At 37.0% G+C, this 24,380-nt stretch overlaps 1 protein-coding gene across 32 annotated transcripts in view; it reads left to right on the plus strand.

The window, feature by feature from the left end:
* Nucleotides 1-24,380, plus strand: part of BTRC (beta-transducin repeat containing E3 ubiquitin protein ligase) — a 188,940-nt gene that overhangs the window by 115,187 nt on the left and 49,373 nt on the right. For 30 of the 32 annotated variants that reach the window (XR_014826809.1, XM_021072709.2, XM_084995221.1 and 27 more), the window contains one exon: nt 587-676. Coding sequence is in view for 18 of the 32 variants with exons in the window: in XM_021072709.2 (XP_020928368.1) it covers nt 587-676 (90 nt within the window). In the remaining 14 variants the exon portion in view is untranslated. Of the gene's footprint in view, nt 1-511; nt 677-13,996; nt 15,515-18,599; nt 18,744-18,891; nt 18,941-24,380 lie in introns of those variants that run through there. The other 2 variants (XM_084995230.1, XM_084995229.1) reach the window with 2 other exon arrangements.

Raw genomic sequence — 24,380 nt, forward strand, 5'->3', positions numbered from 1 at the left:
TTCTTTTGGGTGTATACCCAGACGTGGAATTGCTATATCATATGGTAATTCTATTTTTAATTTTTTGAGGAACCACCACCATACTGTTTTCTGCAGTGGCTCTATCATTTTATCTTCCCACTAACAGTGCACAGATTCCAGCTTCTCCACATCCTCACCAATACTTATTGTTTCTGTTTTGTTTTTAAATTGTAACCATCCTGATGGATATGATATGGTCCCTCATTGTGGTTTTGATTTGCGTTGCTCTAATGATAAGTGATGTTGAACATCTTTTCACGTGCTTATCACACCTTAGGTAAATGTTTATTCAAGTCCTTTGCCCATTTGTGAGTAACAGCTCTACCTTCACACATACGTGGAAGTCATTGCTGCTCACATACTTCTTCATAGGCACATCAGTAGCTCTTTGGGCCTCTCGCTTTCTTTACACCCTCTGTCTACCTTGTCCCTCAGCTCCCCATAAATCTGGAATTTACACATAAGGATCTACTAGTGTGTTAATTTTGAGAAACAGGGCGGAATTTGAAAACTGTATGACAGTATTTCAGTATTGAGACCTATCTCCAAAAACTTCTCTTTGCAGACTTACAACAGCTGTGCCAGACTCTGCTTAAATCAAGAGACAGTATGTCTAGCAAGCACTGCTATGAAGACTGAAAACTGTGTGGCCAAAGTAAGTAATATTAAAGACTATTATAGGATTTTTGCATTTAAAAAAGAATACAGCAGGCATCATTTTATCCAAAGTAGGATTGCAAGTTGGAGTCATCATCTCTTCAGTTGCAGCAGAATTTTTTGATTATGTGTTCTGGTCACTCTTTAGTCTAATTCTAATTTGTTGCTTGACACTATGGATTATATTACAAATAAGGTTTGCGTAAAAAATATATAATTATTTTCATCAGTTTGTTGGTCACTTTTTTTTTGGGGTCTTTTTGCTATTTCTTTGGGCTGCTCCCGCGGCATATGGAGGTTCCCAGGCTAGGGGTCGAATCAGAGCTGTAGCCACTGGCCTACGCCAGAGCCACAGCCACTTGGGATCCGAGCCGCATCTGCAACCTACACCACAGCTCACCGCAATGCCGGCTCATTAACCCACTGAGCAAGGGCAGGGACCGAACCCGCAACCTCATGGTTCCTAGTCGGATTCGTCAACCACTGTGCCACGACGGGAACTCCTGTTGGTCACTTTTAACTGCAGTTAAGGGAGTTCTCATCATGGCTCAGGGGTTAACAAACCCAGCTAGGATCCATGAGGATGCAGGTTTGATCCCTGGCCCTCGCTCAGTGCGTTAAGGATCCAGCATTGCCATGAGCTATGGTGTAGGTTGCAGACGTGGCCCGGATCTGGCGTTGCTGTGGCTGTGGCATAGGCTGGCAGCTGTAGCTCTGATTCAACCCCTAGCCTGGGAACCTCCGTATGCTGCGGCTGCAGCCCTAAAGAGCAAAAAATTTAAAAAAAGAATTTAAAAATGCAGTTAAGTATAGAGTATACCATTGTATGATTGTGAAATATGCTATAGAAAACTCAGTTATATTACTATTATTATTATTATTGAGTGGCAAAATAAAAATACTGCTTTTGGTCATCTTGATCTGACTAGACAAATATGTTCAATCGTGCATACGGAGATACTTGCTTCTCATGTAAAGATGTGTGCCATATCTGTAGCCTAGATACAAAAATAATTTTATGTATTAGAGATCTTAACAATTTAATAATTGTATTAAATATGCCTCAAGTTTTCCATCTCTTAAGTACTCAGAAATTTTGACCTAAATTTAGGTATCAGCCATTTTGATTATTCTAGGAATAAATAAAATTCCAGTATGGGCTATGTTTCTAGACTTTTACTTTGCATATCTGCAAAATTAACTACCTTTTTATAACTATTCAAGGATTTGTCACTTTACAACATTCCCAACTTTAACTAGTTTAATCTATTATGTTATATACTTAGGCTTCCTGTTACTTCCTGTTATTAGAGCCAGGCTTGATATCATGTAGTTTCCACTTTTTGCTACAAAAATTAAAGGACAACAATTTTTAAAAATTTTTATTTCTTTTTATTTCTTCACTTTTTTTCTCGGCCACACTTGCAGCATGTAGAAATTCCCAGGCCAGGGATTAAACCCATGCCATAAGCAGCAGCCCGGGCCCTTGCAGTGACAATGCCAGATCCTTAACCTGCTGCACCACAAGAGAACTCCTTGTTTTATTTCTTAAAACTTGAAGTAGTCTTAGTTGATAAAGGACCTACTGTATTAACTGAAAATACATCTTACAAAATATAACCATTGGAAATGATCCATATAAGAAATGCCAGAATTTATGAAAAATTACAGTGAAAAAAGGTAATCAGTTGTGTCTCTTAAATTAGAATATCTTAATAATTTGCAAAATATGAATATTATAATAAATTACACACATTTATTTTTCAGTCATTTAGTCACAACTAGTAAGTGCTGATTGACCCCATTTTGTATCCAGCATTTGCACATTGAGATATGGGGGGCCAATAATTTGGGCTTTTAAAAATAATCTTTCTCTTATTTGGCCATGCTGCTCTCAGTTTCATCATAAGTGGGTGACTTCTGGCTAAACAAGGTAAAATCTTAGCATGAGCACCGATCCAAGGACAGGGTGATGATTTTAATGAATTTCATTGAGAGCTAGCCAAGTGAGCATCTGTTCCTTTTGTTTTCACAATACTTTGTACGCCAGGATCTCTAAGCTTACATAGTTACATTGACATGTGTCTGTAAGCTGTTTTTTTGTGTGTTTTTTCCCCCCTCCAACCCCTTACCTCAGTGATACATGGTTAGAAATCTTGTGGCATTTGGCACAATGGCATTATTTCTTTTATGCTCTTAGGTGAGGGAATAAGTTTGCTCATTGTTGCTCATCAGTCTGTTTCCTTTGCTCCCAGATGGTGACCCTCTTATCCCATTCTTGCTTATTTTAACATTATTTCTGCCACCTATATCCTTTCATTGTCCCCTTATACACCCTAATTTAATAATTATTTCTATCATTTTCTATTGGAACCCACTTAATGTTCTGGTTCTTTTTATTGGCCCATATCTTTGTCTTCTGGTTCATAACCTCAGATTTGAGTTAAATAATCAGTTAGCCAATAGCAAATAAAAACATGTAGCTGAAAAAATTTCTTTCTTGCGACAGCCTCCAACGAGGTACCAATGACATGGGAATAGGAAGAGTTTTCCTTTTTTTATTTACATATGTTTTACTCATGATTCTGTGCTGCTTTTGTTAGTGTCATTTATTACTTGATCTTTGGAAGGTAATGACTTGCCATTATTTTTGTAGGTCTGTAAGCTTGTCCCTATTTCTTGCTCTTCATTTTTAGGCCTTAGCTGTATAGTTTCACATGCTGCTTGATATGGCTGCAGTGGTTTTTAACTTGGTATAAGTGTCTGTTGTTGATTCAGATTGTACTCGAAAGTGGCCTTGAATATCCAACTATCTCCATGGAGAGCAGCAATAATATAGTGATACCAACCATTTTTGTCCTCTAGATCAAAGCAGCTAATTCTGACAAGAGTGACTTTGGTTTGGGTGGAGATATAACTAAAGTCTAAGACCTTAATATTGAACCCTGTTTATATGAATTTTAGAGAAAACATTAATACCAGTTAGTCCTTTTAAAAACAGCAATATTGTTATGTTTGGCCCCCTGTGGTACATTGTATATGACTCTGTTTTGCCAGTGATATCTTACAATAAATGTTTTATGGGATCTATGAAAAGAGACCCTTAATCCTCTTTAGAATATAAGAAAACAAAGTTATAAGGCAAACTGTGGCCACCCTAGGTTAATAATAATCTTTGAATCTCTAACTTAAAGAATGAATCTTAAGAAAATATTTTAAAATAAAAATAGAGGAGGTGTCATTTTATAGTATAACTTAATCCAGGTAATATTTGGAGGCATTGAGGTTTTTTTTTTTTATTTCTTCTGAAGCCTTCCTTCTTACTAATTATAGCCCTGTAGTTCATAAGATTTGTGTTTGGAACATGATAAGCTCTGTGTTTATTGTAGCTTTAAATGGATAGTCATTATTGACTGCCAACTTAGTCTTTAAAATCAATAATCATGTTGTATCTAATTGTCAACCTTTATGATGTTTTTTTAATTGGTAAAGAAAGCTAAGTGGAAAAATGAAGAGTATTAATTGTTATGTTATCGTCTTACTGACTTTATTTAAATATTATTGAAAATTTTTGGCTTCAGGCTTTTCCCTAATTTACTCTCACACACACACATACACATATAGTTAAAACTGAGTTGTTTCAAACACATCTGCCTAGGTTCTTTATGAGGTAGAAGTTCTGCCTCTTTATATTTAGAAAATGAACCCCTTCTATAGTCCTTTGTTGATGTGTTCTGTATTGTAGTTGTTGTTGTTTGTTGCTATTGTTTTTTACTTCAGACTAATAATCTGTTTGCAACTGACTGAGACAGAAAAATGTGATGTTCCTTTCCACTCACTCCAGATTTTGATAGAAGACTTGTTTTATTTATTTCCAAAATTATATCCGCAGGAAACAAGCTGTTTAAATTCAGATTATGCTGAAGCAAAATGGTCCTGGTATGAGAAGCAACGTGCTGTTTTACGAGCACAGAGTCCCTTTTCTCATAACTGATTGATAGTAAATATTTTCCTGAAGAATTATTGCCAACCATGAACAGTGCAACTGTTTCACTTTTTTTCCGTGCTACTTGCTGTACCAGCCATTGTCGGTAATTAAGATCTACAATTCACAATGCAGACGTTTGCACTTCCTCTGGGTCTGCGCTATTTATAAGGCATTTCAGCTGTTCAGAGTTTCTTTTGAGTTTTAAACTACATGTTAACAGACTTTTTTAACATACTGTTCCACAAGTAGCATGTCATATGGTCCGTTCTATGAACAAGCTCCTCTGTTGGGTCTAATTTGTAGTTTTGAGAAGAATATATTAAGATTTAACCATATCGAAGCTGATGTGGTTGGGAAAATTGGAGTATTAATGTAGTACACATTAAGCTTATTGCCGATTTAGAGGGGCAGGAATGAAGTTCAGAAGTAATGTTTTTTCTTTCATATTTAAATATTCAAATGAAATTACCGTTGAGTTTTAATGAGGGTTACAGAGAGGGTCTGAGAAGTATTAGTAAAGTGACTTTTCCAAGCTCACTTTGAAGAAATAGCAGATTCAAGGACCTTCATGATAGATAAGAGTTTGTGTGTTTGGCAGATTAAGGATACAAAAATACATAACCTTCTAGATGTGCATGATATTTAAGAATACAAACATGGGGCACCAAAACAGATCAGCAGATTGACTGCACATTTGTTGTGTAATCAGCTTCAAGAACACTTAAGTAGCATATGCCACTGGAGGGAAAGTGTAAACAGGAATCCTGGTCTTTATTAAAACTGGTTAAATTCAAAGTTATTTTCAATCATTTCAAGAAAGTTAATTTTAAAAGAATGTCAAGACCCCAGTGAGAATCTTCATAGAATTATTGCTTAGAGTCAGAGTAACTACTTGCATGGTTTCCATGCTACTCATTGTTAAACATATGAGAAAAAGAAACAAGAAGCTGAAAACTGTCAACGAAATATGTTTAAAACTTTGCCCTGTGTGGGGATCAGACTGACTTTTGAAGCCAGAAGTCAGGGAGGCATTGATTCTACACATTGGCTGCCAACATCTTCCGGCAGAGCAGTTCTGCGGAGAAAGGCAGAACATGGGTTTCAGTGCTGATTTCTTGATGGCCCCTTGAATAGACAGAGCTTATAACAAAGCTTTTTCCAAGGCAGTTTTGTTTGCCAAAACCTGAAACTTGATGTAGTTCCTTTGAACTACAGTGTTTCTGTAAACTTTGTTTTTCCTTCAGTGAACTCTTTATGAACCTTTTTTTTTGATAGCAGCAGCAGTTCAACTGTTGGGATCCACTGATATATCTGACTGAGGCGCTTTAAGATGCTAGAACCTATTCACATTTCTATCTAGCCAGGGAGCTAATAAGATTGAGTTTGTCTTTGTGGATTGATCTAGATTAGCAGGAGATGAGCCCAGTCAGTGTCTCCCTCCGTGAAAAAGGAAAGGTTGGGAGAGAGGGATGAAGGAAGAAAGTTCTTCATCAGGAACTGACTGCAGTATTTCCTGCTGGTGCATGTCGGATCACCCGCACCGAGAGATCACATGGCTTCTCCAAAAGTCAAACGATCAATTCGCCTCGTTTTGGCTCTGTACTTAATGCACAAACAGTGCGATCTGCGGGGCTGTAATTGCATTGTTAGGGCCAAGGAACAAGCGTGTGCCTTTTCAGCAGACAGCTGGCAGGGAGAGAGGCATGTTGTTAGGAAAGAGAGAGGCAAGGCAAATAAAATTACTGCTAACGCTCAGAGATCGGCAGGAGTCCTACTTGCCTAATCTTACCGGTGGGAGCAAGCGGCTGTTGTAATCCAATTATAGCAGCATAAGCAATTTGTTAGACACTCCGCATAATGTAACAATTTCCCAATAAACTCTGACTTGTAATAACGTCGGCAAGAGTCCGCATAAATCTGCCCGAATGGTGGGGGCTGGAGCGTTCGGCTGGGGGCTTGTAATTGGCGCCATCAGCACGTTTTGCAGAGTGCAGTATGGTGCAGTCTTTTAGTGCAGGAATTTTAAGAAGAAAAGCGTGGCACACGTTTCTTAGAAAAAGAGAAGTGGCCATTAAAAGGGGAGCAGCAAGAAGGGCTGCCTTCACATTACCTAGAAATCTTAGTATAGAAAGAAAACAGGAGGAAGCCATGTTTCCTTCTAATACTGAAGAGGGGAGTAGGGGATAGAATGTGTGAATTAAATGCTTTTATTTAAAAGGCATCAGTCTCTTATTATTTATATGTCCTTCGGCTCTCCCCACCAATACTGTTCAGGCAGCATTTAGCTAACATTTTTTACAAAATGTTCTTAGCTAGGCAACCCTAGAAATGCCAAATTAAAATCTCTTTTCTTCTAGAGTTGACCATTTTCTTTACAACCAGAAAATATATTTTCTTTGTGCCCAAGACAGTTCTTTTAAAGATATTGACTATCGAACCTTTGTGCAGAATTCCATCTTCTGCTTTAAGAAACTCTCTAATTGAAGGGTTTAAAACCCAGCTTTGTTGTTTGCTTATCTGGCTTTACTATGCTTCTTATTTTCCAATTCTGAAATATATTGTGAGTTTCTATGGTACTAGGATTAGTAATTTTCTTGTTGAATAGATTTATTGTATAAGAATACAAGTTTCATTATGTAAACCTATACCTATATGATCATTATAGAAATCATTTTGATTCCTAAGTTATAAGATCTGTTTTAAGAATACTTACTGTGTGGAACAGAGTAGAACCTCCATTATTAATTGATTGATTAGCGTTTGTAGTCACAGAATAGTTTCTTATACAAGGCATAGGCAGTGAAGAGTACTCACATTTGAGTTAATAGATTTTCATGCTACTGCATGTGTTTTAAATGTTATCTACTTTCTTATGCCAACCCAACTCTTCATTGTTGTTAATTTGTGTCAAAACCAAGCTTATGAAATAAAAACAGGGTTCTTCAAAATATCATGTAGCTGTATTATTAAAATAAATATTTACTTTCAGTATAAACATTTCCTTCTACTGAAGCAAATGCTGCCTTGTTTGACTGGAGCTACATCAATAAACTGCAGTGCCTCTAATAAAGCCACTCAGTGTCTGGGTTTAACTAATGGCTGATTTTCATGGCTTTGACAGTGAGCTGTGTGCGTTATTTTCTCCTGATATTGTAAAAATAATGAGAGCAAATTAGAACAATCAGTTTACACAGATAGCTCCTGATTGGAGGCGATGGGCAATATGGCAGCAGGTAATCCATCTTCGGGCTCCTGTCACATTAACTTCAGCAGTGTGAAAAGATCAGGTGGGGTAAGCAGGGATCCTGCCCAATCGGAACACTGAAATTAATGAGAAGAGCATTGTTCTGTGATCAACCTTTTAATTAGCAAGACTGAAAACAGAGGGAGTGATGAAGGCAACACCACAGCTGCACAATGCGAGGCACAATTCCTAAAAAGGGAAAGAAAAAGAAATCTTTCGGCTTTACATCACACTTTTGTTGCAGTATATAGGCGTTGCGTTTCCACTCTAGAGCTGGTTTACAGACTTTAAGAAATACTGGCTATACCCTTAAAATTAGTATATTACCAATTTTACCTCAACTAAAAAAGAAAGAATGCCTACTTTTCAAAGTATTGTAACAAATATGATTGATGTATTTATGACCTATAGACAGTAATTCTATTAGGAGCCATTTCCAACTTTTTTTTTTTACCAGCACACTTTCTTTGGCATTGCACTCTGGGTTTTAACTTTTTCTTTTTTAAAAAATCAAGTAAATTAAAATTTAAAAGTCAGGTAAATTTAAAATCAGAGAAATAAAAAAAAAAAAATTTAAAAAGACCTGCCTTCCTGGCCAATGGCGCTGCCAAGGAGCCGCCGACGTGACACCGTACGTGTCTGCCTAGGCCCGGAAGTCGGCGCAGCTGAAAGCGAAGCTTGCCTCTCAGACATCAGAGCAATAGTTCTTTAATTTTACTTCTGAGATGAGCTCTCTGAGCTTTTTTGTTGCTGAGATGCTCCAGTTTAAAATGTTAGATGTTAAGTTGAAACTATCTGTAGTTTGAAACATGCTTTAGCTAGAGCACTGTAATAGAGTAACTATAGCATTTTCCCTGTGGGGGTGCGATGGGCCCCCCCTGGTCTCCCCTCAACGTACACGCTGAACCCCCAACATCCAAGAATTTGTGACGCTTCTCACCGTTTCCTCTTTCGCAAGTATATAAGAAAACCAAAATTAGACAGTGCTTTTCTTAGGCCATTCCAGTACATAGAACAAACCCTGAGGAGAACAGGGATGTTAATTATGGAAGGAGTCCATGTATATATATTAATAAAACAAGCATTTCCTTAAAAAATGAAAAAAAATAATAAAAAGATTTGCCTTGTCAACCTCCCACCACCACCTCCCACCAGTTTAGATTTTCCTTGCAAGTAGCATTTGAGTTTTGTGGTTTGGAGAATTTTTGTCACTTTGAATTGTTTAAAAGAAGACTCTAATCCAGGCAGTAAGCTATGGCATATTTATATTATGTTTCCTTCCTGATTCTGTTTATTAGGAAATTCACTTTTTTTCCCCCCTATGCCATTGACTTCTCCGTGTTGGGGGCTGTGTTATTTCAGTTTATGTAATTGAGAATTGAATATCAATGAATGGTGTTTATAGGAAGAAGAGGGGGGTAATCTATGCAGTAACTGAAACTAAAGGCCATTCATCCACTTAAAGTTCAGTTATGCTGAAATTGAGTAACCTTGTTAATCATCCCTGAAATATTGGAGAATATGGTATAAGGCTATGGAAGACATTAATGAGTCAGATTTTCTCTACCAAATCATTGCCTGTTTCTGGGCCACTTTTGGCAGGCTTTGACTTTGGGAAAGTGTATGAGGCCACCAGGATTTGCAGTTTATATCTTAAATTTAGTGGCTTACTGTAGAAGCAAGTAATATAATATAGGCTATGTAAATGAATCCAGATATCTTCCAAAGATACATAAAATAAATCTGTTTTCTCGTTAACAGTCAGTTGTCTTAGATACTTATTTAAAGTATTAATACATAAAAGCCAGTTATTTGGTACCCATTTAAATATAGAATTAGCAGGAAAGAGTCAGGTTAGGTATAAGATAATCTTTTCTTGTCGTAGTTATTAGGGCTTTTTAAATAATGTATGTAACTAATGGAAATTCTAGCCTTGCAGCTCTAAGATACTGTGTTTGCAGAATCTAAGTCTCTGATGTTGTTTCTTTGCAAAACTCATGGAATAAAAGCATTTCCCTTTCTCTTACTTAGTACCCATCATCACTGTACTTTCCAACCCCCTCTAAATATCTTTAGCAGTTCTGTCAGAAACCTGATTTATTTTTTTGGTTGGGAGGGGTGATAGCTTTTCCTGAACATGTTCATTAAGACTTCTATGTGTCAGTATTTTAGGATCAGTAATACTAAATACTAATAATACTAAATAGTCTCTAGGATTTCCCCCTGACACTCTTTTAAGAGAATGGTGCTGCCGTGCATATTAATATTTTAAAGCCCACTTGTTATAATTTTGCAGGATAACTTTTCTGCTTTCCTTAATCTGGAAGAAAGTTTTTTTGTTTTTGTTTTTGTTTTTAATGGCTACACCATGGCACACAGAAGTTCCTGGGCCAGGAATGGAATCCAATCCTCAGCCACAACCCACGCTGCAGCTGTGGCAATGCTGGATCCCTTTAATCCATTGCACAGGGTGAGGGATCAAACCTGCGTCTCTTAGTGACCCAAGCTGCTGCAATCAGATTCTCAACCCACCGTGATACAGCGGGAACTCCTGGAAGAAAGATTTTTTTATTCTTATAGCTTTTATGGGTTTCTTGTGGCTTTTCATTCTCTTTTCTCCTGGTTTGACAGTTCCAGAAGCCTGGGCTGGTAAGCGCTCCATGAATAAGTATGTTCTTAGTCATATGGTGTAAATAGATCACTTACAAAGCTTGTGAAACCCGAGCTCTCCTTTTGAACCTCTCAGTACCCATGAGCTCAGTATCCATACATGTAAAATTTTATTCTTGTGTCATGACTTCAGCTTGTAGACAAATGAACTATGAATTTAAGTTACTATTCTCTATACCAAGTTTCTGCAAAATAAAATTGTATTTTTACCTTTTCCTGTCATTCTGAAATTCCATCTGACTCCGTGATCTTGCCAGTATTTGATCTTACTGTTAGAGTTCTTTCCCAGAGGATTTGTTTCTTAAGATCAGTGTTAAAATAGATGTCTTTCTTTTTTTTTTTTTTTTTTAGGGCCGCACCTATGGTGTATGGAGGTTCCCAGGCTAGGGGTCCAATCGGCCTATGCCAGAGCCACAGCAACGCAGGATCCGAGCCACGTCTGCAACCTACACCACAGCTCACGGCAACGCCGGATCCTTGACCCGCTGGATGAGGCCAGGGATTGAACCCGCAACCTCATGGTTCCTAGTCAGATTCATTTACGCTGTGCCACGACAGGAACTCCTAGATATCTCTTTTTTTGAGGGCATCTTTTTGTTTGTTTATACTAGTATTAACAAATGTCTAACTGGCTAAGTGACCAAGAAACTCCTTTTTAATTTCCTAACCGAGCTAGAGTTGCCAAGTCCCTAAATTCTTCTAATCCCAAATCTCATCAGTAGGGTTCTCTTTAGAGAAATTTTTATTAGTCTAGTCCTTTGGTGCTCAGCTAATACACTCTTATTTAAAGTTCTTACGTATGGAACCAGTTGTAGCTCTGAGGCTATTATAATCTTTTCTAAGTTCCTTATCCCCCTCAATTTTTAGTTTGGGATATATTCCTATATAAGGAATTTTTTCTTGTTTTCTTTCTTTCTTTTTTTTTTTTTTTTTTTTTTTTTGTCTTTTGTCTTTTTAGGGCTGCACCCTCAGCATAGGGAGGTTCCCAGGCTAGGGGTCTAATCAGAGCTATAGTCACTGGCCTACATCAGAGCCACAGCAATGCCAAATACGAGCCAAGTCCGCAACCTACACCACAGCTCACGGCAACGCTGGATCCTTAACCCACTGAGTGAGGCCAGGAATTGAACCCGCAACCTCATGGTTCCTAGTCAGATGCGTTTCTGCTGCGCCATGACAGGAATTCCTCCTATATAAGGAATTTTTTAATGTCCTTTTTCTTTTTCATGTCTCTTCAGGATGGAAGGTACTTAAGTACTTTTACTTTTGTACTACTCAGAAGTTGAAGGAGGAGATAATATGTTAATATTTATTAAGCCCCTGTGTTTGGGTGCTTTTGTGCTAGCTATGTTGTTTTCTCTTTTAATCCTTACATGAACCTGACAAGATGGATGATAGTACTCCTATTTTACAGATGAGGAAGCTGAAGCTTAGAGAAATTAAGCCTTTTCACATCTCTACACTATAGAGTTTTGACTCCGATCTCTGACTTCACGGTCCTTGCTCTACTGCATCCAGTTGACTTTCAAGTAGTATTCAGAGACCCTGTATGTATCTCTTCTACCATTACACTTGGCCTAACTACAAATCACCTATAGCTTTTCTTGATTTGATTTCTATAGAACTTTTAACACCTACAAATGTTATTTCTTCATCTTACTACCCACCCCCCTCCCCCTTACTGCTTGTAAAATACGCTCTGACTGAACTGTGCCAAGACTGTTTCCAGAAAACTTAACTATCACTATTTTGGGTTACTTAATAATTCTACTAAGCAGATTTAAATGCTCACTCAATAATAATCACTTACCTTAAAAATATATGTCTTTAAAGTATCTAAGATGACATTATGTCCCTGTGTTCCATTGTTATAAAATAAATAGGACAGTATGAGTCTAATAACTAGTTCAGGGTGGTAATTCATACCTTAGTAATTGTTTTGAAAGTATTTTTAGAACACAGATCTTGTGGAATCTGAAAAAAGGACACAATGAACTTCTTTGGAGAACAGATACTGACTCATAGACTTTGAAAATTTTATGGGGGGGGGGAGATGCCCTGGGGTTGTGGTATGGAAATACTATAAAACTGGATTGTGATGATCATTGTACAACTATAAGTGTAATAAATTCTTTGAGTAATAAAAATTTAAAAAAAAGAGCACAGATCTCATCGTAATCTCTGTGTCAGGTACAGTGCAAGCATATATTGGCAGTTCTTTTATTCCAAAAACCTATTTTTCCTGGTTAAGCTTGGTAATTAATTTTACCATTTAAAAAAAAATGTCCTGTAGGGTTTCAGGTTTCAGTGTAATGTCTGATTACACTTCAGAAAAATATTTTTTATAAGTATGCATGCTTCTAGATTGATTGTGAAGACATGATGAGAGTATTAGAATTAATAGTTGGACTTTGAAATCCCTTGTGTGTTTCAGACAGGAAAAAGGAGGCTTGGGACAGAAGCGAGTAATTAAGAAGTAGGTTCATCAAAAGCAAATGAAAAAAGAGTTCCCACTGTGGCGCAGTGGGTTAAGAAGCCGACTGCAGTGGCTTGGGCCTCTGCAAAGGCGTGGGTTTGATCCCCAGTCCAGCGCAGTGGGATTGAGCATTGCCACAGCTGTGGCATAGGTCACAGCTGTGGCTTGGATTCACTCCCTGGCCTGGGAACTTCCATATGCTGTGGGTGGGACTATAAAAAAAAACAAAAGCAAATGAAATAAAAAGCAAACAAATATGGATATTATTCTGTGTGTGTTGTATATTTGTATATGAATCTCCCTAGATATTCTCTAATGGAAAGAACAGAAGTTTTTAATAGTTAAGGTTGACATATAAAAAATATGTGAGAAGCACTTATATGGAGCATTAAGATCATGACAAACAAATGTTGAAATATTTGTAAAAGAACGAACATAAATTTAATTATGTTTTATATCTCCGATATTATGCCTTTAACTTTATCCACATTTTCTTGGAATATCTAATGGCTTAAGAAATTTAATTATAAAGATTAAAAAAAAAAAAAAAAAAGCTTGGGAGCAAGCCAAAAGGGAAATATAGAGAGAAGACCGTGTTTAAAAAGAGAAGGTTCCTACAGTGTTAACTATGGAGTGTGTAGCGTGACTCCGTAATGGAATATCATGGCAGGGGGTATAATACTGTAAATAAGATGAATATGCCACTTGTGGATTAATGGGCAACCTAAAGAGTGGCTTTATTTACATCTGTGTGTGAGGTTCATTTTCAGATTGTGTATTTTCTCTTATTCTTGTGACTGGAGTACTTACAAACCTGATTGTTTAATTAGGGAACTTAATAAAAAAAATCAGTTTCCTTGAATCTTTATGTGTGTGTGTGTTTGATAGGATTAGTGTAGTGTCATTTTCAACTTTATTTATTTCTTTATTGTCTTTTTAGGGCCACACCCGAAGCATATGGAGATTCCCCAGACTAGGGGTCGAATCGGAGCTGTAGCTGCCATCCTACACCATAGCCACAGCAATGGGGGATCCTTAACCCACTGAGCGAGGCCAGGGATTGAACCCACGTCCTCATGGTTGCTAGTCGGGTTCGTTAACCACTGAGCCACAATGGGAACTCCTCATTTTCAACTTTAAAATTGATAGACTGAAGGAATTTTCTTTAACTTTTTTCTCTGGGTAACACTTTTTTTTTTTTTTTTTTTTTTAAGGGCCACACCCACGGCATATGGAACTTCCTGGGCTAAGGGTTGAATTGGAGCTGCAGGCTGCCAGCCGACACCACAGCCACAGCAACACAGGATCTGAACTGCATCTGCAACCTATGCCGCAGCTCATGGCAACGCCAGATCCTTAACCCAGTGAGGCCGGAGAGCGAATCCACATCCTCATGGATACTAGTTGGATTCTTAACCTGCTGAGCCATAATGGGAACTCCTCTCTGGGTAATAATTAAGAAGAGGTATGTTCTGATTATAAGTTAAAGAAATACAGCTATTTTTTTATATTCTACATTTTGATAATGAATAGATGTAGATGTCACATGTATCTAGCTTATGGTAGACTTGAATTTGCAATGATAAAAGGATATGGGATACTTTTCAAAGGTTTGAGTACTGAGTAATATAAACTTGAATACATCTAGCCTGGAACACTTTAGGAGCCACTACCTCAACATTATAACATGAGAACATGCACTAAGGGTAGATTCTAAGTGAGAACTTTATATAACCTAATTGTTTGGTCAGCTGTTTAGGTTACTGTTGGGTTCCAATTAATACTATTATTTAGTGCTCTTGAAACTGCAAAAAATTTGAGATTCAGGCTACTTTTTACTCCCTCCTTCCCCTCAATTGAAAATGTGTGGAAAAATTACTTAGGAAAGGCAAATTGTATGCAAAAGTTAATTGCCTTCATTGGTGGAGTTTGAATAGGACTACTTTTCACTTGGAGAAGGTATATTCTCAAATTACATTTGAGTCTGATTTATAAATATATATAGATATGTAAAATCTAGAGATTGTGAAGTCAGGAAGACAAATACTATATGATATCACTTATATGTGGAGTCTAAAATATGGCACAAATAAACCTTTCTACGAAACAGAAGTAGACTCACACACATAAAGAATAGACTTGTGGGAATTCCTGTGTGGCTCATCAGGTTAAGAACCCGACTAGTGTCCATGAGGATGCAAGTTCAATCCCTGGCTTTGCTCAGTGGACTAAGAATCCCTGGCATTGCTGTGAACTATGGCGTAGGTCACAGATGCAGCTCAGATCTGGCATTGCTGTAGCTGTGACAGCTGCAGCTCAGATTCGACCCCTAGCCTAGGAACTTCAATATGCTGCAGGTACAGCCCTTAAAAAAGCAAAGAGAAAGAAAGAAAAGAAAAAAGCACAGATTTGTGATTGCCAAGCGGGAAGCAGGTGGGGGAAGGATCGGCAGTTTGGGGTAAGTAGATGTAAACTATTACATAGAAAATGGACAAACAGCCAGGTCCTACTGTATAGCACAAGGAACTATATTCAATATCCTGGGATAGACCATAACGGAAAAGAATATCGAAAAGAATGTATACATATGTATAACTGAGTCACTTTGCTGTACAGCAGAAATTAACATGACATTGTAAATCAGCTATACTTCAACAGAAAAAATAATTTTAAAAAATGCAGAGATTGTGTCATCAAATTTGACAGCCTTTTTGCACTATTATTTATTGAATGTTTACAATGTTCCAGACACTGAGGGTTAAGGGTTTTATATCCATTCTCACTAAATCCCCACATCGATCTCAATAAATATACAACTCCTTTACAGACAGATTAACTAGAACTCAATGATATCAAGCAGTTTGCCCAAGGTATGTTCCAGAATTGGAATTTGAACCCAGACTGTCTAGCACCATAGCCATGTGCTTTCAACCACTGTGTTTTGTTAATTTTAGTACATAGAAATTAGGGTAGATGTAGCAAATGAGGGGGGATTATCTAAAAAGTTGTCTGTGGTGCTTATTAAATGATAACAATTTATTAACAAGTAGCTGTGATTTGGAAAATGCAGAAGTATGCGAATTGATTATATAAAACCATTATATAGTAATTCACTTTAGGTTTATGTTCTCCTTTTACACTTACAATATTTTCCTTTTTAGCATTCCATATGAGATGATTAAAATTAAAAATACCTCAATTAGCAGCCACAAAAAAAGTAAAACTGTTAATTGAACCTTGTAATGTCCTCTTGCTGTCTGTTAGGCTTTTCTTTTCAAGCTTTGATTGTGTGTAATAAAACTACAGCATTAATTAATGCCAGGGTTCTGAAGCCTTTGGATGCCACAAAAGAGAGTAAAGTAGAGAAACCAAGAGGCAGCATCAAATAGCTTTTCAGTCGTGTTAATTTAGATCTGTCATTCTTGTTCTAGTTCATGATGTATGGCTCCCAGCAGATACTAGGTGAATTGAAATAGAAGAGGTAGTGGATCCTGTCTTAGGAAAAGCACAGTTCACTATTGAAGTTCTCAGTAGCTTAATGAATGACTGTTTTCAGATAATATTTTTACGCCTAGTTTGAGCTGCCCTTGGCCATGTTTATGTGACCAGCAGACATGATGCAAAACCAAACTAAGTGGGAACTTGGCATCATGGCTTTGTGGTATGTGCAGGAAAGATCCAGGAATGATGTCCATGCCATACTGTTTTTGGCAGAGCAGTGCATGTGTGTAACCAGAGCATGAGAGAGGAAGTTGTACTGACTTACATTAATCTCCATTTAGAATGCTAAAAAAGGAAATGGTAAACATTTCCCTTGGAAATTGCTAAATTTTCCTATAATTATGGACACACTTTTTAAGGGCTCTGTATGCTTTAAAAAAAAAAAAGGTTGATAGAAAATATTTGTTTTCTTATTATAGTTCAAAAAATGTTGTTTCTTAATTTTAGAATGCAGAATAATGAATAACACATAATAGTTTTGGCTAATATGGATTTACTTTTAAGGTGATTCTTTAGATTCTCTTCTTTTTCATTATCTCTCCTTGATTCAAGGAACTTACTAATTAGCTGGGTTTGTATCTGTGTTAAGTTTAACAAGAGTGTTGAAAAGCAGTGTTTCTTTCAGGGTAGGGGAAGATTTGAAATCCAAGAATGAAAAACAAAACCCTTTATTTCTGGCTAGATTCCCAGAAAGTATGTACTATAATCATTGAACTTTTAGAGCCTGTTCAAACTCTGCCTAGAATGTGTAAGATTACAACATTATAACTAAATTATACTTTCGGAACATGACGTAGACATTGCTGACTGGAAGCACTGATAGCATAACTTCCAATGGTTAAGGTGTTAGTGGAGAAGGGAGTTGATAAGTAGGAAAGAATACAGGCTTCAATTTGAATAGGTCTCTGTTGTCCAGACCAATTTGTTATTTATTTATTTATTTTTTAAATTAAATTTTATTTTTTTTAATATTTTTTTTTAATTTTCCCACTGAACAGCAAGGGGGTCAGGTTATCCTTATATGTATACATTACAATTACATTTTTCCCCCACCCTTTCTTCTGTTGCAACATGAGTATCTAGACAAAGTTCTCAATGCTATTCAGCAGGATCTCCTTGTAAATCTATTCTAAGTTGTGTCTGATAAGCCCAAGCTCCCAATCCCTCCCACTCCCTCCCCCCCAATTTGTTATTTAATGCTAATAAATACTTGTTTTAGAATGGATGGAACTGGGTGAAGTGTTTATAGCCAACCCTTCCTCTTCTCTGCCACAAAAGAGCAAGGTTCTCATAACGCTGACTTACTTGGCTCTTACGTGGTATTATAGGTACAGTGGTTATGAAGCCATGAAGAGAAAAATTGATGAAGACCAGATGAATTTTTTTAGTAGGAAGGGCTTGGTAGCATGCTTCTTTGTTAGTGAGACATAATGTTGCCACAAATCATGAACAAATGTTCTGAATTCTCTAATATTATAGCAGTTATAACCATTTTTAAACCTCCTTTCTAAGTAGATATTTCTCTCCTGGCTTTCTGTATTGTGAACTTTACAAAACTGGCTTAGGCAGCCTATTAATTATTCATATCATAGCAACAATTAAAGCAAATTAAAAATAAAAATCACCGTATTGCATTTAACTGTGGGCAGCACCAAACTGTGTCAGCTCTGTAAGGGCCTGTGGTGTTTCCTTAGTTAAAAGTGCTAGAGGGAGCTCTAACCTTGTTCAGATTAGTGGCATGTGGGAACAATTGTCTGTATGTGGCCAAAGGGTTGCAAGTGAAGGTAGAGGCTAAGGCTGCTCCATGGCAAAAGTTTAAATCTTTTTTATAGAACTCCCTTTTTCCTTTATATCAGAAAATAAGGGTTTGGACTATCTATTTGTAACCAAACAGGACTTTATTCATCCTTATTTCTTTTTTTATGAATATAATAATCTGTTCCTAATACAGTATCCAGGAGACTTTGAGTTTGGCTCAGTGAATTTTCACAAAGTGAACACGTCTTTATAACCACCATTAAGATTTTTTTTTTTTTTTTAAGAACGAGGGAAAGTAAAAGAGCATGACTGGAAACCCTCTCCTGCCTTCATTGTCATTCCTCTCCCAAAGATAGCCATTATCCTCACCTCTAACATTAGGCATTTGTTCTGCCTGTTTTTGAACTTGGTGCGAGCGGAACCATACCGTACGTATTCCTTACTGTCTGACTTACTTCATCTGGCATAATGTTTTCGAGAGTCATATTATTGCATGTGGCTGTAATTTGTTTCTTCTCATTGATGTGTTGTATTTTATTATATAAATAAGCTAAACTTATATCCATTTTACTATAGATGAACATCTAGGGTGCTTTCAGATTTTGATGACTGCAAAAAATTGGGGGTATGTATCTTTCTTTCAGTATGTATGACAAATACCTGTATTCTGTTGTGTATGTAAGTAGGAAGGTAGTCAGAATTTCCTGATTTATATTCTACTCTGTCCATCAGTTAATGAGAATTCCATTGTTCCTTTTCCCCATTACCCAACACTTGTTTATCTGACTTTTTCATTGTAGCATTCTGGGGGTGTATAGCAATATCCCATTGTGGGGTGTTGTTTTTTTTTTTAATTGTGGTAAAAAAAGATTTTTGTATAACATAAAGTTTACCATGGTTAAAAGATGGTAAGACATTTTAAGTGTACAGTTCAATAGTGTTAAGTTTATTCACATTGTTGTCACATGTTTCTAAATTTAACTTTCCCTTAACACTTAAAATCGAGCATTTCTTTATATGTTGATTGACCGTTTAGATGTGAGGTGGCCATTCCAGTCTTTTGCCAATTTTTCTATTGGGTTTTATATTTTTTTTCCTAATGATTTGCAGCAAGTATTTAAAATTCTGGATATAAGTCCTTTGTCTGATATGTATGTTATGAATATTTTCTCCTACTCTGTGACTTGCCTTTCATCTTTAAAATGATGTCTATTGATAAACAGAGGTTCTTAATTTTAGTATAGTCCAATTTATCAGTCTTTGCCTCACATAGTTCTACTTAAGAAATCTGTTCCTACTCCAGTGTCATGAAGATATTCTCTAATGTTTTCTTCTAAATTTTTTTTACTGTTTACATTTAGATCTGAAATCCATTTGATTTTTGTGTGTGATGTTAAGTAGAAGTGAGAGTGCTTTTTAAAACAATGTGATATTCAGTTGATCTAACACCATTTATTAAAATGTATATACTTCCCACTATACTGCTTTGTTTCCTCTGCCATAAATTACGTGTTCTTTGTCAGACCTCGAACCCTTATAGTAAGCCCTCTAGCTTTGTTGTTATTCCTCCATATTACCTTGATTATTCTTGGTCATTTGCATTCTCATATAGATTTTAGAATCGACTTGTCAATATTTACCAACCATGGGACCTTTGCATCACCTAATATAGCACTTGCACAGAGGAAGCCCTCAATGTATTTGTTTAAATGAGACAATTCAGTACACACAAAAATTCCCTAAATTATAGTTTCCTGTGATTTCACCCAGAGCTTTTGAACCCTGCTCTCTACTGAGCTGTTCTTTACAGTCTAATCACACCTTAAATATTCTTTTCTTTATTCACAGTTCTGTCTCTAATCACTTCAATTAATTTGCCAGATAAGTTAGCATATGTTTAAATATTCCAATTAATAATTCCCCTTCCTGGGGAATTTGGTATGGAGTTTCAGTTAAAGCTGTTCTTTGAAGTTTGGTGGGCAGGTCCTGATACAGCCCGAATTGCTGAGATAGTTTCTACATACTAGCAAATGATATCACCTACCTTTATTAAGCATTTATGTTCCAGGCCCTGTGCTTGGCATTTTATACCTAATCTTCTATTATTTCTTTTTCTTTAAATTTATTTTATTAAGGTATAGTTGATTTACAATGTTGTATTAGCTGTTATTTCTTTTAACAACCCTGGGATGTATGTGATATTATACCCCTTTGCCCATGAAGAAATTTGAGGCTTAAGAGAGTATCTAGCTTGTATGTAATTTATACATTGCAGACACAGGCTTGGACGTCTAGTACTAGGCAGCATGGTCCCTAAAATCGTAATTCCTGTTATTTAATCCACCCCGTAATGCCCAGGCTCCCTAAGAATATATTCTCCAAAATGACTTGATTCTGTCTTCTCCCAACCCCACCCTGTGTAGTCACTGCTACTCTCTTAGTCCATGTCCATTCTTATATCAGCCTACTCTTGCAGCTTCACTGGCCCTAATTACTATGTAGGCCTGTTAGATCGCTCACAGTTGAAAAATGCTATCACCATGTAAGGTGATACCACAACTTATGTTTGTAACTTCCAATGAAACTTAATCTTTCAAATGGAAATTGAGGTCCAGTTTTCTGCTATGTTTATTTATTACAGTAGCTAATACATCACCTTGGCCTTCAGGACACTTGGAGGCCTTTGGAATCTGACAGAAAAAGGTGTCTAAGATACAGCAGGCTGTGGGCTATAATGCTGAAAATTAAACTGACAGAGAACAACAGCCATCTGACCATGACCACTATAACCTTGATAAAGCTTAAGAGGATCCCAGTAGGTTTTTCCTATCTATTTTCAGACTGTTCATGTAACCCTAATACTTTGATTTGGTTCTGAGTAAGAGAAGTTAGTATATTAAACTGATAAAATAGTTTGCCTCCATGTGAAATAAAGGATTTTTAATAGTGAGATACATTCAGTTATTGACAGTTTTCTTGAAAAACCTTCCCTTAAATACTGGAAACTATGGAGACAAATGGGGAACTGAGAGTAAATTATGGAAGAATGGAGGTATACTGCGCTACAAAACTTCAAGACATTGTTAAGTCTTCAGTTACTTGTGTCAGCCCTGAGAAAGGTTAATGCCATAAAGTTTTAAATTCTTAATTATGGAATATTTTCGCATGTAGAAAAGTGAGAGAATAATATGTTATCTCTGTACCTGTGCTATCACACAGAACGATAGCATTTCTTTTTGCACTGAAAACTCAATTGTTGCAGAAATTTTTTTTTTTTTTGTCTTTTGTCTTTTTTTTTTTTTTTCTTGTTGTTGTTGTTGTTGTTGTTGTTGTTGTTGCTGCTGCTATTTCTTGGGCCGCTCCCGCGGCATATGGAGATTCCCAGGCTAGGGGTTGAATCGGAGCTGTAGCCACCGGCCTACACCAGAGCCACAGCAACACGGGATCCGAGCCGCGTCTGCAACCTACACCACAGCTCACGGCAACGCCGGATCGTTAACCCACTGAGCAAGGGCAGGGACCGAACCCGCAACCTCTTGGTTCCTAGTCGGATTCGTTAACCACTGCGCCACGACGGGAACTCCTGTTGCAGAAATTTTTGACCTTTTTTGGGATTTTGAAATATATTGCTTGTCCACGTATTATTATAAAAAATATTTGTTTTTAACTTGAAGTATGTACTTAAACTCTATATGTTGGTTTTTTAGTAAGAAAAATGTGAGAAATGATTCTCTTATTTACTCAGCTCTGATTTACCATGGAACTGAATCATAAACTCAAAATATGAAAACCACACTGAGCCTCACATTATTTCATCCACTCACTCATTTTGCAGATGAGATCCCAAGCAGTAGAGAGTTGTCCAAAATTACATAGCTAATTAGTGATGGGACTAGGCCATTGTACTGCTTCACCTTTGCTGTGGGGCTCTTAATATGTGAGTCAACTATAGGAAAACTTTTCAGGGAGTTCCCTGGTAGCCTAGCAGTTAAGGACTCAATGTTGTCACTGCTGTGGCTCAGATTTGATCCCTGGCCCAGGAACTTTTGCATGCCACGAGTACAACCAAAAGAAAAAGAAAAGAAAAAAAGAAAACTTTTCATAATGGTTTGTTTCCAAAGCATCAAATTCCAAAGCCTCTGTTTATTCATTAAACAGAAAATGGAAATAAGGTAACTGAAAGTTTGGTACATAGAAAAACTTCATTGGAAAAAGTTGTTACCTTTGTGTTTCATATTTATAGTGTGCCATGTGAGCTTAAGCCACACCCAGTTGAAATGAAGAGGTTGGCTAGTAAACCAGAAAATGTCTTTATAGAAACTGTTTCATCCTTAAAGAAAGCCAAGTTCTGCAAAGAAAGGATACAGTCCTATTTCTAAATCAAGCACATAAACATTATGGAAGTAACTGTCTTCCTGATTTTCATTTTCTTATCCCACTTTCACTCCCAACAAACACAGAAAATCCCTGGTAGGGATTTGTCCCATTCTGAAAAAGAAAAATTTTGGTGACACTCAAGATTCAGTATTTCCTCCAAAACACCAAAAATCCACAGTCTCTAGCCCATGAAACCCCATAAAAATAGTGCCTTGTGGGGGAAATGTAAATAACCGTCAGACGAAATCACAAAGTAATTGTTGGTTTTTTTTTTTTTTTTTTTTTTTTTTTTGCCAATTTTGAGAAAAAGGATGGGTGCTGATGACAGCTAGAATTTTAGCCTGGTTTCTGCCCCAGCTCTGTCTTCGCTGATTACTAAAATGAAGTACAAAGTCTAAAGGAAGCAAAATGTACTCTGTACCCTATAGGATGTAGGAATCATCCTGTATTTACTGTAGAAATGAGTGAAGAGGATTTTCCAAAACTAGGGTATTGCATTGAGAATCTTGTTACCATTCTAATAATTTCCTTACTGTTCTATCACTAAATTTGAGTGTTATGGGAATATGTTTTGGCAATTGCTCTAAAAGATGGAAAATGGGGAAAAAATGTATTTTCAAATGTCTTTATTTTTTTTTTTTTTTTTGGTTTTTAGTGCTGCACCTGCGGCATATGGAGGTTCCCAGACTAGGGGTCTAATCGGAGCTGTAGCCGCCAGCCTACACCAGAGCCTCAGCAACACAGGATCTGAGCCGCATCTGCAACCTACACCACAGCTCACGGCAATGCCAGATCCTTAACCCACTGAGCAAGGCCAGGGATCGAACCTGCAACCTCATGGTTCCTAGTCAGATTCGTTTCCACTGTGCCACAATGGGAACTCCCACATGTCTTTTATTCCATATCATAAAACATATCTTGAAGTCTTCATTTTGCTCGTTCCTGTCTTCTCCAGTTGTTAAATGTCAGTCGTCGTTAGCTCAGTTTTACTCTCATTATTAAATATTTTACATAGTAATTTACATATTTTATTACATAAAAATTTTAAAACTAGGAGTTCCCATTGTGGCTCAGTGGGTTAAGAACCCAACTAGTATCCATGAGGACCTGGGTTCAATTCCTGGCCTCTCTCAGTGGGTTAAGGATCCAGCGTTGCTGCAAGCTGCAGCATAGATCTTGCATTGCTGTGGCTGTGGCGTAGGCTGGCAGCTGCAACTCCAGTTCTATCCCTAGCCTGGGAACTTCTTTATGCTGCAGGTGCAGCCCTTAAAAAAAAAGTTAAAATTAATCTTAGAAAACAATGGATTAAAAGTTACTACGTTTATATTGAGTAATATCAATGTGCTGATAGTAGCATCCTTGTTGGTAAGAGAAGGGGACTCCAAATATGTTTATACTACAAAGCAGTTTACCCCTGTACTCCCAAAAAGCAATATCTATTCCTTACATTAGCTTGGATTAAAATTTTTGAGTCGTTGCTCCCTATCTATGTAGGGCTTATAGTACATATCTAAAAGGCTTATGTTAATCTCTGACCTTCAGAGTTTAAAATCAGCTTTCAAAGTGAAGATTTCTGGGCATAAATTATTGTAAAAGTGAAGAGAGTATATTTAATAAAAGTGTTAAGCTAATTATAATCAGCAACTATGTACATTGCAGTGATCTCTAATGAAAACGGTAATGACAGG

Source organism: Sus scrofa, chromosome 14 (genome assembly GCF_054392235.1).
Source record: "Sus scrofa isolate SSC_HxYL_T2T_F1_AM1 chromosome 14, Sscrofa_HxYL_maternal_Yorkshire_Landrace_v2.0, whole genome shotgun sequence".
Taxonomy (NCBI): domain Eukaryota; kingdom Metazoa; phylum Chordata; class Mammalia; order Artiodactyla; family Suidae; genus Sus; species Sus scrofa.